This window comes from Neomonachus schauinslandi, chromosome 2 (assembly GCF_002201575.2).
Source record: "Neomonachus schauinslandi chromosome 2, ASM220157v2, whole genome shotgun sequence".
Classification (NCBI taxonomy): Eukaryota; Metazoa; Chordata; class Mammalia; order Carnivora; family Phocidae; genus Neomonachus; species Neomonachus schauinslandi.
Window position 1 is genome coordinate 14,367,000 of NC_058404.1, and position 14,384 is coordinate 14,381,383.

The 14,384-nt window shown below is 44.3% G+C and overlaps 1 protein-coding gene across 1 annotated transcript in view; it reads left to right on the plus strand.

Moving 5' to 3' along the window:
* Window positions 1-412: 412 nt before the first annotated feature.
* Window positions 413-14,384, plus strand: part of WWC2 (WW and C2 domain containing 2) — a 202,575-nt gene continuing 188,603 nt past the window's right edge. The window contains exon 1 of the mRNA XM_044911653.1: window positions 413-543. Coding sequence (XP_044767588.1) covers window positions 413-543 — 131 coding nt within the window. The remainder of the gene's footprint in view (window positions 544-14,384) is intronic.

A 14,384-nucleotide genomic window follows, 5' to 3' on the forward strand; every position in this document is an offset into this window, starting at 1 on the left:
GCAAATGAGGAGGCCCGTCGCCGCCGCGGCCGCCGCTCCGCCGAGCTTCCCGGATCCGAGCCCAGACGGCGGCGGCTCGGGCAGCCTGGGCGCCGCGACCCTCGGCGGCCACAGGGGGACGGGGAGGAGGAGGAGGAAGAGGCGGAGGCAGCGGCTGCAGCCGCGAGGAGGAGGAGGAGGGTTCGCTCGCCAGCTCCGACGCAGACATGGTGGACTGATCCCCGGCGGGGCCGAGAGCAGGGTTTCCTGAGGCGCCCCCCGCGCGTGGCCCCGCCGCGCCCCGCGCCCCGCGCCCCGCAGCCCCTCGCCGGCGCCTGCGTCGGGTGCGGCGCCCGGGCCGGGCAGTCACGTTCCCGCCGCGTCCCGCGCCCGGTCCCTATGGAGGCGCCGCTCGCCGGCGAGGCCGCCGACCATGCCTAGGAGGGCCGGGAGCGGGCAGCTGCCGCTACCCCGGGGCTGGGAGGAGGCCAGGGACTACGACGGCAAGGTCTTCTACATCGACCACAACACCAGGAGGACCAGCTGGATCGACCCCCGGGACAGGTGGGCGGCCGGGCCGCGGGTGGGCGCGGGGACCCGCCTCAGAAGCGCGGCGGCGGCTGTTGTCCCGGAGATCCGGCCGATCGGCGGCTCCCGCGGCGCGGGGGGCGTGGGGCGTGGGGCGTGGGGCGTCGCCGGCCCCGGAGTGCCGGGAGGGGTCTCGGGAAGGAGGTTGGGGACCATCAGCCGGCGAGGAGCCCCGGAGGGGCTCGGTTGGAGCCGCCCCTTCCAGGGCCTCTTTGCCCGCTCCCTTCCCGACTCCCCCTGGGACCTTTAGACACTCCCGGCACGGAGGGAAGGGTGGAATTTGGCGCCCCGGGCTGGCACTTCGTGTCCCGTTAACGGACCCCGAGGAGCCACCTGAGCCTTGCCGCGAGCTCGCCTCCACCTAGAGTGGGCCAAATTGGAGCTGGAGGGTAGCTTCGGCCTTTGGAAGGCGGGGACGGGCCGGGAGCCTCCGGGAGAAGGCCTAAGTGCAAGGTGGGGAACCAGCCGACCAAGCCACCTGTGGCATCTCTCTGGCCGTCCTTGGCAGCCAGCCTTGACTGCAAGTTCTTGACGGGCCACCGGTCAGGCGGGAGGTCCTGGGCAGGGGGGGGGGGGGGGGTTCCAGGCACCCTTCCTCGCCGGGCCCTGGCTGTGGGTGTTACTAGCGTTGCCCCTCAGAGTTTAGAAACGCTTTTTTTGGTGGGGGGGAGGGTTTGGTTTACTGCTTACTCTAAGTCTTCACCTGAAAACTTGAACTCAAGTCTTAGATCTTGAAAAGGCAAATTCTGTTTTGAAGAAAGAAGTGCAGTGAACATCGAAACGGACTTGAGCTTAGCATGATGTCTTGTAGTTTTCAACACACACTTTTTAGTCCTGCTTGGAGGTAAAGTGGAGAAGCATAACCAAATCATCGTCCAAGGAGCTGAGGAGCTGAAATTTCGCCTAATGTTCACAAATGTTGGAACTCTATCTCATCTGTCTTGTTACCCTTACAAGGAAAATTTCTGAAAGTTGGACCTATTATAAGCATAATAGGAGATATTCCTAATTGTAAATTTGTAAATTGGCCATTAAGGAGGCGTTCCTAATTGTAAATTAGGGGTTTATAACCTTTTAGGTGCTTCTGTTACCCCTTTTCTTAATTTGAAGTTGAAATAGTTTCGTACTTTATGTTCTTGGTTAACTTTATCTTAAGAATATTGTTTTTTGAAAGCTAGTAAAGAGTAATTATAAGAAAGTCGTAAATGGCATTATAAATTTATGGAACAATCCTTATTAAATTATCCATGAAGGTATCAGTTTAGGTTTCCCTTCTGAAATGAGAAAAGGCACTTGTGCTGAGGTTCTCTCTTGCCACAGCCTGGCTGCCTGTTGCTGGCCTGATGAAAGTCAGGACAAGCATCACACCTTCACAGTTTCTCCAGACATATTAGTTGTTGTCATAAACTTCACGCTCCAGGTCAGTTACTTGACTTATGCCCTTGCACTTGAAACTGTTTAACAGATAGTAAATGTCAGTGATGATGGTGTGCACCCAGCAGTGACTTCTAAGGCACCTGTATAAATATTTGACTTTTACAGTTATGTGGTAATTCTGCTTTCTCATACTTGGAGTTTCAGGTTCTTGAAATTGCAGTGAATTCTTGAAATTTTTAGGCATTTCAGATTCCCTTCATTTTGCATGTTCAATTATATCGTCTCATTTATATTTACCAACAAAGATTATAAAGAACATGTAATGCCTGGGTAAAACAAATAGAAAGTGAGGTAAGATATGACTTGGCTTATCCATATCACTACTTCTTAAACAAGTTAAGCATGCCTTTTACTTTAAACTGTTAATGGATTAACAATTATTATGAACTCTGTTTTCAGGAAACTGGGTAGCCAATTCATTTGATGTGGATAAACAGTTTTGACTAAGATGACTTGTTATTATTCCAGTTTTCTTTGAAGCAGTTAGATCTTTAAGTATTTGGAAATAGAAATTTGGTTATAAACATTTCTGGATCTCACTATGAGTGCTAAAAAATTCTGTGAGATCAGGGTCATTGCTGACATACTTAGTTTAAATTTGATTCTGTTTTCTTTTAGGGCAATGAAGTGACTGTAAGTCTTGCTAAATTGTGTGAGAGGATATTTGGAACAACTATGGACTCTAGTCAGTTTTGTTAGACCCTTACCAAACATATGAAAAAAGAGATGTTACACAGGCCAGTTGGAGTGTGCCCATTCTTCTACAGGATCAAATTACAAATCCTGGAAGAAAAGTGTCTTGATAAACTGTGGGTATGCAGTACCTTTGAACTTTTAAAGTCAATTAATTAAAATGGTCACGATGACTTACGCAGTTGTATTTATATTAAGAAAAATTCTGACTGTCTATCAGAATTGGTGAAGTATTTCTGATTGTATAGATATATATGCACATTTAGTGGTGGGGGGGAGTGGAAGGCTGGAGGCTTTTACAAGAACATAATCTTGTTCAATAAGCAGTGGTTTTAGAATACTGAAGTATTAAAATACTTTTAAGCTTTGGGAGGTAGATGACCTAATGCAAACTTTGCTGGGACATGATTAAAGCTTTTTTTGCCCTACCACTTATTAACTGAGTAAGCTTAGCTGAGTTTGTGAGTCCCTCTAAACCTTCGTTTTCAACTCTGAGATGAAGATAATACCACGTACCTCATAGGGATGGTTTGGGGTCCCTAATTACAGCCCAGCCAAATAGTACTAGTGGTGGTGCTGTCATTCCACTGCAAGAACTGATCGGTAGTTCAGGTTACCCCTGGACATAGTGGATGTACTGGCACCTATTTATTCTGTCTTTACTGTGTGGCCGTCCCTGGGCTAAGCTTCTTAACCGTGATCTCATTCTGTTCTCCCGTTAGCCCTATGAGGTGGTGCTATTATTATCTTCCAGTTACAGATGAGGAAATGGAGTCACAGAGACATTGCCATTGCTGTTAAAAGTGGCCAGGATTTGAAGTCAGACAGTTTGACTCTAGAGCCTGTGTCCTGTGTCATTCCTTTAGAGCGCTGGAACACCTGGACATGCTCAGGGGTTTTTGGGTGGAGTAGAACCTCTTTGCCTAAGTGTTGATTTTTCAGGCTGATTGACCGGTCTTTGTTGGTCTTCAAAGGTTCCTGTTAACTTTTTGTGATTCTTAGATCCCTGAGTTAGCCGCCCGTAGGGTCTGGTTCATGAATGCCTTGGGAGTAGGGTTGGCCGCCCACCAGGTTGACCCCATTGAACAACAGTGCAGGGCCAGGTAGAACTTGGAAATTCAGTGTACTCTTGGGCACATTAGAAGTTCTGTTTGGGGAAGAGTTAAGGGCTCTGTCTCGTTCCTGAATAGATTACAATTTTACTATAGTGGGCTTGACTTTGCCCTCCTCCTCCCCCCTCACCAATCCTGAGGAAATCTCCCTGTCCATGATTCCTTGCCTCCTACTCCCACGCCCTCACAGTGGATCAACTGTTATTTTGGGGGTCTGCTCCCTCCCTCACCTCTTATTTTGCCCACCACGGACAGCCTTTGAGCACACCAGTTGGCGTTTATGGTGGCCCATAGATCATGGCCAAATGGTGTGGTGCATAAAAAACACCCCCTACATTCAACATAGGAGAAAAAGGTGGGATGGATTCATTGCCTCTGAGAGGAATAGCGGGCGAAGGTGGGCAGGCCTCAGAGACTGGGTGAGTGGTTGTACAGACTCTCAGTAGAATTCTGCTCGTTTTCTGCCCTTGGATTGAATGTTATCCTGAGATACAATAATTTTGTCTAGTTGAATGTAAAAGATTTACCACCACACAAAAACTTGCTAATAGACATACTCTTTGGTTTATGGCTAGCATCAGATATTGAGTGACCTGTGTGCTTTCTAATTGAACGGCAGAAGTTCTGGGGGTGGGGTGGGAAGGGGAGGGTGACAGGAGGAAGAGGATGTCAGCTGGGTATCCTTGATGGCTGAGCTAACTCTTGGCTCTTTACACCCAGTTTATGGCACGTGATTAGGATCTGAGGAACTCTGTATTGTCTTTCCAAGTCAAAGCAAGTAATTTTGCTAAACCTACTGCTAAAGTGTAAATTCCTCAAGAGACCTAATTGCTTATTACTGCTTTCTGTGTCCTTTGTAGATGGTAGATGTTAAATGAATGTTGGTTAGGTCAATTAATGAAGAAAGTTGTTAAATTAATGAAAGAATGCTAGTTGAGCTACTCTCTTCCAGTTCCTTATTGTTAACGCTTTAGAAAAAATTACCCATATCCACCACCAACCAGAGACAATCGATTTTCCAGTTAGATTAAAAATAATGAGAGAACTAAGCTGCTACATTTTGACTAATGGTATAAATATGGGAATTATAAGAGCAAAGAAAACAAAATCAGCCCTTACAGTCTTAATCACAACTGCCATTGTCATAGATTGCCGGAAATCATTCCTCTCCAGCCGGCTGAGTTTGGGTGCCAAGTGGTTACAGTGAATTATTTGAGTGATTATGGTTTTTGAAGTGTGGAGAGGTTGTTAAAGAAAGGTTTTGTTTTGTTTTGTTTTGTTTTTAATCACTCTGGGAAGCACTAATTTAAACTCAACTGTGCTGTCTTCCAAAAATTCCCAAAGAAGTATTTCATGTTTTCAACACAGTTTGCTATAGTGCTTGCAGGAGGGAGCAGCAGTTGCTTAGTATATGACTAAGATTTTTCCTGTGACTTTAATAGTCCGTAGTTAGCAGTGTAATTTTGTTGGAAGACTTAGGGCAGCACTTGTTTTTTCAGGAAAGACTATTATTTATTAATTAATTTTTTTTTTTAGCGGCAAATCACTGAATTGCCAGTTACCTAGTCAACCCTTAAGGCTTGTGGCCTTCCAGTGTTTTAAGTCTCCTGTAGGGAAGCCCAGGTGAGCTGGGAAGTGTGGAAGCTGCCCTGCAGCCTGACAAGATCCTGCCCTGCCTGCTTCTGGGACTTGGAGATACTGCCTTGTGAATGGCACGTGCTTGCTTTTCTTGCGTAAACGTCAGTAAGAGAGAGACGCTGCCATGCAAGCGGGGCGTGGCCAGCTTCCTTGTGCTGATGCGGGAGTTCTTGAAGTGAGCCTAATACAACGTCAGATCCTTGAGACAGGGCCTGAGTCTGTGTAGGCTCTGGCCGTATGAACTTGATTAGAATTGGTTGACCTGATTTCTTGGTAGAATTGTGGGCTAATTTCTTCATTTCTGAAGTTCTGTTATTGGAAAAACGATCACGGAAGTATAGAGAATAGGAAAGGGGTTTTTTAAAGACAACAGTGTGTATGTAAGTTATGGATTAAAAATGATTTACCAGATATATAGGCCCACTCTCTTCAGTGGCTTTTTTTCCAGTTATTATTTTATTTTTTATTGAGATTAAAAAAAAATCACATAAAATTCACCATTTTAAAGGAATATTCAGTGGTTTTTAGTATACTCACAATGTCGTGCAACCATAACCATTATGTAATGCCTGAACATTTCTATCACCTCAAAAAGAAATGCTCTGTCCACTAAGAGCTCACCTTCCATTCTCCCCCCCCCCCCCCCCCCCAGCTGCCTTTGGCAACCACTAGTCTACTTTCTGTCTTCATGGTTGTCCCTCTTCTGGACATTTCGTGTAGATGGAATCATGCAACGTGTCCTTTGTGTCTGGCTTCTTTCATTTAGCACAATGTTTTCAGGTACCATCCATGTTGTAGCAGGTGACAGAACTTCATTCCTTTTTATGACTTTGAATAATATTCTGTTGTATGGATATACCATATACACTTTGTTTCTCCATTCATCGGTTGATGGGCATTTGGCTGTTACGAATAACACTGCTGTGAGTGTTCATGTATAATTTTTGTATGAATATATGTTTTCAGTTCTCTTGGGTAGATCCCTAGAAGTGGAACTGCTACGTCACATGGGAATTCTATGTTTAACTTACTGAGGCTCTGCCAAGCCATTTTCCATTCCCACCAGCAGTGTCCGAGGGTTCTAGTTTTTCCACATCCTCACCCGCACTTGTTGTTTTCGGTTTGTTTTGTTTTGTTTTAAGCATTTCTCCTGGGCACGAGGTGGTATCTAACTGCGGTTTGGATTTGCCTTTCCCTCTGCCTAGTGTTTTGCTAGCCTTACCGTGACCCAAGCTTCCCGCCTTTATTCTAGCCTTGGAGCCCTTCCCGCTCTCCCCACCTTTTTGTGTCCTCTCTCTTATTACCGGACCAGGAAAAAGTTAGCTAAGAGACATCAGTTCTGTTCAGTCTCACATCGCTCTTCCCTTTCTCCCGTCTCACCGCTTTGAATCAGTGTAACACCGAAGTTGAGGCTATAGGCTTTTCCCCAGTTTTTACTGTGCCAGCCCGCAAAATGCCTTGGGCTCTGGGAGGCATGAGGACAAACAGGATTCCCCCCCCAGCTCAGCTTGCTTACAGCTTAGTTTGCATAATCACCTTTAAAAAGTGAAAGAAAATGTGGGTATCGTCCATTACATTTTCTTTGGATATCCCCTTAATTCAGCCTAAGGGTGAGGAGGAGTGGTGAGAGGAATTAGAGGTAGAAGACAGTGCCAAAAAACATATTAACTTTTGTCTTCATCCCAAATACAATATATTTTAAGAGGCCTAGATGTAAATCATGGAAATAATGAATTATAATGTATGTGTATATGTATATAACCAGCTTATTAAACATGATTTGATGTTTAAAAGCTTTTAGTTTAGCGACATATGGTAAGGATCAAGTTCATTTTTATTGATTAAAAAAACAAAAAACAAAAAAACACCAGTTGGAGAAAAGCTGGTAAAGACTGCCTTGGCCAGGTGATCAAGGTGAATAGCGACAGTGATAACTCATGTGGACATCCCCTTGATGTGATGTGATGACAGTGACACTTTGTGGTCTTCCTCCCCCAAACTATCATAACCCTAGTCTAATCATGAGAAGAACACCCACCAAATCTCGGCAGAGGGACATTCTACAAAATATTTCACCTGTACTCTTTAAAAAACTGTCGTGATTCTCAGAAACAAGGGAAGTCTGAGAAACAGTCCCAGCCAAGGGGAGCCCAGGGAGACATGAGGACTAAATGGAATATGGTATCCTGGAGAGGAGCCTGGAACAGAAGAAGGACATTAGGTACAAGCTAAGGAAATCTGGAAAAAGTATGGATTCTAGTCAATCATAATATATCGTTCCTGGTTCACTAATTTTAATCAACATAACATCCTGTTAGGGGAAACTGAGTGTGGGATATACGGAAACTCTGTACTAAGTACATTTTTTTCTGTAAATCTAAAACTGTTCCCCCGCAAAATAGTTGATTTTAAAAAGATTACCAAAAAAACACACAAAACAGTTGGAAGTGTTTTTCTTTAGTCAAAATGTGACTGCGCTATATAATTATGGGTTTTTTGGGTATACTTGAAAAGCAGGGGTGGGCAAACTAGGGCCCAGGGGCCAAATCCCAGCCTGCAGCCTTGTTTTTATATAACCCTCCAGCTAAGAATGGCTTTTACATCATTAAAGGGTTGTCAACAAACAAGCAAAAACAAAGAAGAATATGTGACAGAGATTGTATGTGGCCCACAAAGCTTAAAATATTTACTCTGGCCCTTTACAGAAAAATTTTGCCAACCTCTGATAAAAAAGTGAGATGATAGTCTTTAAAAATATTTTATATTGGGGTGCCTGGGTGGCTCAGTTGGTTAAGCATCTGCCTTCGGCACAGGTCATGATCCTGGATCCTGCGGGATCCAGCCCCGCATTGGGCTCCCTGCTCAGCGGGAAGCCTGCTTCTCCCTCTCCCACTCCCCCTACTTGTGTTCCCTCTCTCTCGCTGTGTCTCTCTCTGTCAAATAAAATCTTAAAAAATATATTTTATGTAAACATTTAGAAGAAGTATTGAGCATACATGATAAAATGGTATGTTTATCAGTTATCATTGATCATTTTTTTTCACAAAGAACCTGGGCTCTAGGCACCATGTAGTATAATGATGGATCAGACACGGATGCTGAGATTGAGGAGTTGTCTTGCTGATCTTACTACTTTTCTTTTAATGCAGCATGTCACATAAAGTTTTCCAAACCCGTTCTTCTCTGAAGTAGCTGTAATTGTATGTAGGGACCTGAAAAAAAACAGGCAAAACTGAAGTTCTGGAGATATCATAGTTGTTTACAGTTTACTATTGGAGGTACAAATACAATAATCGGTTTTGATGGTTGGAAACACCGATTTTCCTGTGACAGATTGATGGTGTTTATAAAATCACAAAGTTGGTGATGATGATCAAGTAGAAAATGAGGCCATGTATTATCTTTATAAAGCAAGTGCCTGTCACAGTCAAGGGTGTTCCAAAGATGCTGTGAAAGGCTAAGATTGTATTACTCTGTAACTAATTTTTCCAATATTGTTAGCCCTGATGCCAGTAAAGAAATCATAGTTGTGGGGCGCCTGGGTGGCTCAGTTGGTTGAGCATTGAACTGTTGGTTTCGGTTCAGGTCATGGCCTCGGGGCCCTGGGATGGAGGCCTGTGTCAGGCTCTGCCCTCGGCAGGTAGTCTGCTTGAGGTTCTCTCTCTCCCTCTGCCCCTCCCCTCTTGCTCGCTCTCTCTAAAAATAAATGGATAAACCTCTAAAAAAACAAAAAGTAAAAGGAAAGAACTCATGGTTCCGAGAGGCCAGTGGCGAGCAGCACTGAAAATGGGGCCCCTGGGAAGTGGGGCATGGCGGGGTAACAGAGCTCAGCTTTGGGGACCGTGCTTTCACTCCTGTGACACTGGAGGAGTCGCGGTGGTCCCGAAGGAGAATTGGACCAGAGGTGTACATTTAACTTACTTTGGTCTCCATGGCGGCAGGGGTAGGGAATGGAAAGAAATGGGGACATTATCTTGATTATCAAAATAGCAACTGACTTTTAGCTAAAGAGTGTCCCTGCTATTTCTGTAAAAAGGAGTGTGTCGGGATCGGGCAGGCAGAGAGGCTTTCCTTTGGTTCGACTGTTGCTGCTTCTGCACGAGCTGCTTTTCCAGCGTGGCCGCGGCGGTCGTGATCACTGGCTCTGACCGTGACCGTGAGTGCCGACAGCAGTAGTAAACATTGACGGACAGCGATCTGTGCTCTGCACTCCTGATTAAGATTCTGTCTTTGTGCTAGACTGTGGAATGTGTTGTGTACTTTACTGACATTGCTCCATTTTACGAGAAGGTAATTTTATTAAGTGGCACTGATAGTCAAGTTTAAAGCATGGGAGACACAACTTTTACTGCAAAAGACAGCAAGAGCACGCAGTTTCATGCAGCGCAAAACTTTATTCTGCAGTTTTCCTTAGTGGTACGGTTTTTCGTAGAGATACATTGAAATGCCAATCTTTTTTTTTTTTTCCATTGAAACTGTGACAGTGAATGAATGTGTGGAATCCGTATTGTACGTGATATCCCTGGGTTGTCAGTTTTGTCTGCTTATAGGTGTAGGTGTGTTCATTTCTGGCTGGTCCTTTCCCTTTCTGCCAATTGTCAGGGTGTTTGAACTGGTTAGAGGTTTACTTTCTCCCCTCATTGCCTCCCTTTCCCCCTTTCTGCTAAGTGGCGCAGCTCATGACATTTCTCTTAGGACCATATGACTATAAACTGGTATTTAACTTAGGACCGTGTAACTATAAACTGGTATTAATGCCTTGGTTTGCTGTTGCAGATCCAAAGGCTGTAGGGCTGACTCGATTGTCTAATACCCCTTTCAGCTTCCCCCCCGCCGAAGGTCTGCCTTTAGATGTATATAGATGCATTCTTGAGAGATTTCCTAATGTCTCATATGTAGGAGCATCTGTGTGTCTGCATCGCTAATGTTCTCATAAAATTGATTTCAAGTCAGTTGAGGATGGAGACTTGCTTTGCATGTGCACCATTCCTTTGTGCGATCTGCTTAGACTGCCTGTTCCCCTGGGGCACTTAAGAACACTGCAGAGCCCCATACCCATATAAATGAAATGTCAGTATCTGAAGGACCTTTGCCTTCTTCCAGCAGCCTCCATAATCTGTCCCCAACCTACTCTTACTGACTTGACCCCCTTGTCACTCATTCATTTGTTCAACCCTTCATCAAAGATTTGCTGAAAACACTGTATGCCTAACATATAACTTGGGGACATGGCATTGAATGGAATAGGCAAGGTCCCTACTTATATGGATTTTTATATTCCCGTTTAGGGATGACAAATTATAAAGGCAGTAGTGAATGTGTTTTGATGAAAATAAACAAGGTGATGTAATAAATGGTGTCAGTGGGAGCTAGTTTGGGTGCAGTGGTAAGGAAAGGCCTTTCTGAGGAGCTGACTTTTAAGTGAAACATCAGGATAAGAAAGAGCTATCCAGGGCACCTGGGTGGCTCAGTCGGTTAAGCATCTGCCTTCGGCTCGGGTCATCGTCCCAGGGTCCTGGGTTCAAGCGCCGCATCGGGCTCTTTGCTCAGCAGGGAGTCTGCTTCTCCCTCTCACTCTGCCTGTTGCTCCCCCTGCTTGTGCTCTCTCTCTCTCTCAAATAAAGAAATAAAATCTTTAAAAAAAATTTTAAAAATATATATAAAAAAAAGGAAGAGCCATCCATGTGAAGATCTGGGATGGCCCAGGCAGAGGAAAAGGCTAGGCGGAAGCCCTAGTCCTGCTCTGTCCCGTGTGATAGCTGCTAGGAATATGTGGCTATTTAAATTAATCAAAATTAAATAAAGTTAAAAATCTCCTTTCTCAGTCTCGTTAGCCACAAGTTAAGTGCTCATGAGCCACATGTGCAGTATAGAACATTTCCCTCAGTGCAGAAAGTCCTCCCGAACCCCACTGTCCTAAAGTGCTAAGGAGGTTGGTAATGTTCAAAGAGCTGAAAGGCAGCCTGCGTGACTGCAGGGTAGAGACCCAGTGGGACAAAGGTCTTGTGAGATGAGGCAGAGACATGGAAACGGCCTGCCAGATATGCCTTGTAGACCATCAACATTTTTAGGGCATTTGGGAGCCACTGGACGAGTTTTAAGTTGAATGGAGGAATGGAGGTGTATATGTGCGTGTGCGTGTGTGTTCCTGCTGTCTTTCCATAAAGGGAACATTTCTTTGTAAGACCTTATCCATTTTTCACAAGCTATCACTACTCTGTGGAGGAGTGGTAGAAGCCATTGCGATGAGATAATCTAGGTGAGAAACCATTAGATCCTGAACTACAATGATGGCTTTGGTAATGGAGAGCAGTGAATGGATTGGGATGTTTTTTAGGTAAGAGGGAAAGAACTTGCTCGTGCTTTGACTGTGTGAGGCATGAGGAAAAGAGAGGAACGAAGGATTTGCTGATATACAGATGGGGAAAGACGAAGGGAGGAATATGGTTGGTTGGTATGCAGTTGGATCAGTAATCTAGAGTTGAGGTCTGAGATGCCTATTACAACATACACATGGAGATATCCAACAGGTGGCCAGAAATAGAGTCTGGAGTTTGGAAGACAGCTCAGAGCTTGAGATAGTAAATTTGGCTGTATGTAGATAGTATGTTTAAATGGTGGGATGGGATAAGATCCCTGGGAGAGAAGGAAAAGAAGAGATCTCAGGATGAAGTACAGGCCTGAGGCTCAATACACTTATTTTTTTGGTTTGTGAAACCTCGTTCCAGCGAAGGTGATTTACTTATTCTCGTTGGAACATCCCTTATACTTGGTGGCGACAAGGATGACAGTGATGATGGTAGAACTACCATCTGTGGAGCCTTGCTTGTAGGTCATCTCAGGCCCCACCAGGGCACGCGCACTGTCCGTCTTGTCCACTGTTGTATTTCAGTGTCTAATTCTGTGGGAGCTCCTAATGAGTATTTATCGAATCAATGAAACCTTTGATAAGGTACCATTATTGCCCGCATTTTAGGAAACTGAGGCTTAACGGGTTAGGTGACTTGTCTTAGGCACAAAGCTGTGATGCAGCTTTTTGTGGTGGTGGAACTTGACCATGTCTCTCCGACTTCAGAGCTGTGCACGTAACTACCTACCGCCTCTGACAACTGCTAGGAAGAGCCCTGGGCCTCCTGTTGGGGTTGGAAGTCCTAGCCAGTACGTAGCAAAGCTTCAACACGTGGAGCTTCCCTTAACAACTTAGCCGCATGTAGTCTGCCATTGCCTTAATCCTTAATCCTGTACGTGTACTGTGTTTGCACTCTTCAGATTGAACTATTACTTTTTCAGAATTTATTTTTTATTTTCCCGGACAAGTTGGTAGGCTCTGTTTGGTTAAGTCATGCACACTGTTCCTTATTCATGCCCCCCCAGAGGGCACCTGACACAGCGTCTTGCGCATGTTTGGTACTCAAGTAAAGCTGAGTTGGTTCTGTCACTTCTGCCTTATTCCAGCGCTTTAAGTTCTTTCAGAGGCTGAGATCCGATATGCTATAAATCCTCTTTATCCTTGTCTTCTGGTTCTAAAAAACCCTTTGACCTTGTACCACAGTCTTCTCCCAATGCAGGCTTCTGTGGGACTGTCACCTTCCCAAATGTGCCCTACACACCTGCACCCCTCCAGGTGAACTGATTATTAAGAATGGAGAATTTTCAAAGCATAAAGCTGAGCCCCAGCTCTTCCAGATTCTTTCCTAGAGCTCTCTCTTTTTCATGGATTTAAACCCTGCTGGGCCATCCATTGTCTGAAAATACTGTGGTTTTACCAAGTGTGTAAATTACAGACCTTGATTGGAATTATTTTTTACTTTGACTCTTGCAGTTGAGTGTAAGTCTTGGGGGAACAATAATCTCTTTCTGTAAATTGCCATGTTATATTTTGCTTTACACTGCTTAGATTTGTCCACTGTTGTATTTCAGTGTCTAATTCTGTGGGAGCTCCTAATGAGTATTTATCGAATCAACGAAACCTTTGATAAGGTACCATTATTGCCCCCATTTTAGGAAACTGAGGCTTCAAGCGCTAGCCTTCGGAAATGGGAAGTGATAGAAACTAAGAGTGAGTGTGGTGTTTTTTTGTTTGATTTACTTATGCCGTGAAATTTACCTGGAAGCATACAAGCTGTCACTAAAAGAGTGGTTGTAGAGGAACCACGTAAGGTGTATATTCTTTCTCCCTGTCACTTTTATTTGTCTTTGTGAGAGCTAAACAATGTATTGTGTATCTGCTTCTGTCTGGAAATCTAGTATTCTTACATTTCTACTTTTGACTTGGTTTGAGATCCAAGTTTGTGAATTTTAATTAAATGCTTAGATTATGCATGTGAAAAATCTTTTGTTCCTGTGTTGCTATGAGCAACAGTTGTTAAAGTTAACCTTCCCCTTTTCAAAGAAATAGTGGACAAATAAATATATGAATTTCGTCAGGTTAAAAAAAGGTCTTCATTTAGTGTTGCGAATGGTCTCCTTATAAAATAAATTGTTACTATGACCATGATTATCACAGAGAAGGGAAGAATGCAGTAGAAGTGAATAATCATCTGACACATTGACAAAACATTCCTAAAATACTATTCAAATGAGGAAAGACTTTACGGGGCTGCAGCGAGTAGCCAAGCGTTGAGTCCTTTTAGTCGGAGGCCGTCTGACTGCATTTACTGTTGTGGCTGAAAAGAGGCTGTGTGTGTAGTGGTTTGCGTAGAAAAACCATGACTTATATGAAATTTCCCAACTTCCTTCCTTCTTTCTTTCCTTCCTTCCTTCCATTTCTTTCTTTCCTTTTCTTTCTTTTTCTCTTCCTTCTTTCTTTCTTTGTTTCTTTGTTTCTTTGTTTCTTTGTTTCTTTGTTTCTTTCTTTCTTTCTTTCTTTCTTTCTTCCTTTCCTTCTTTCTTCCTTTCCTTTCCTTTCCTTTCCTTTCCTTTCCTTTCCTTTCCTTT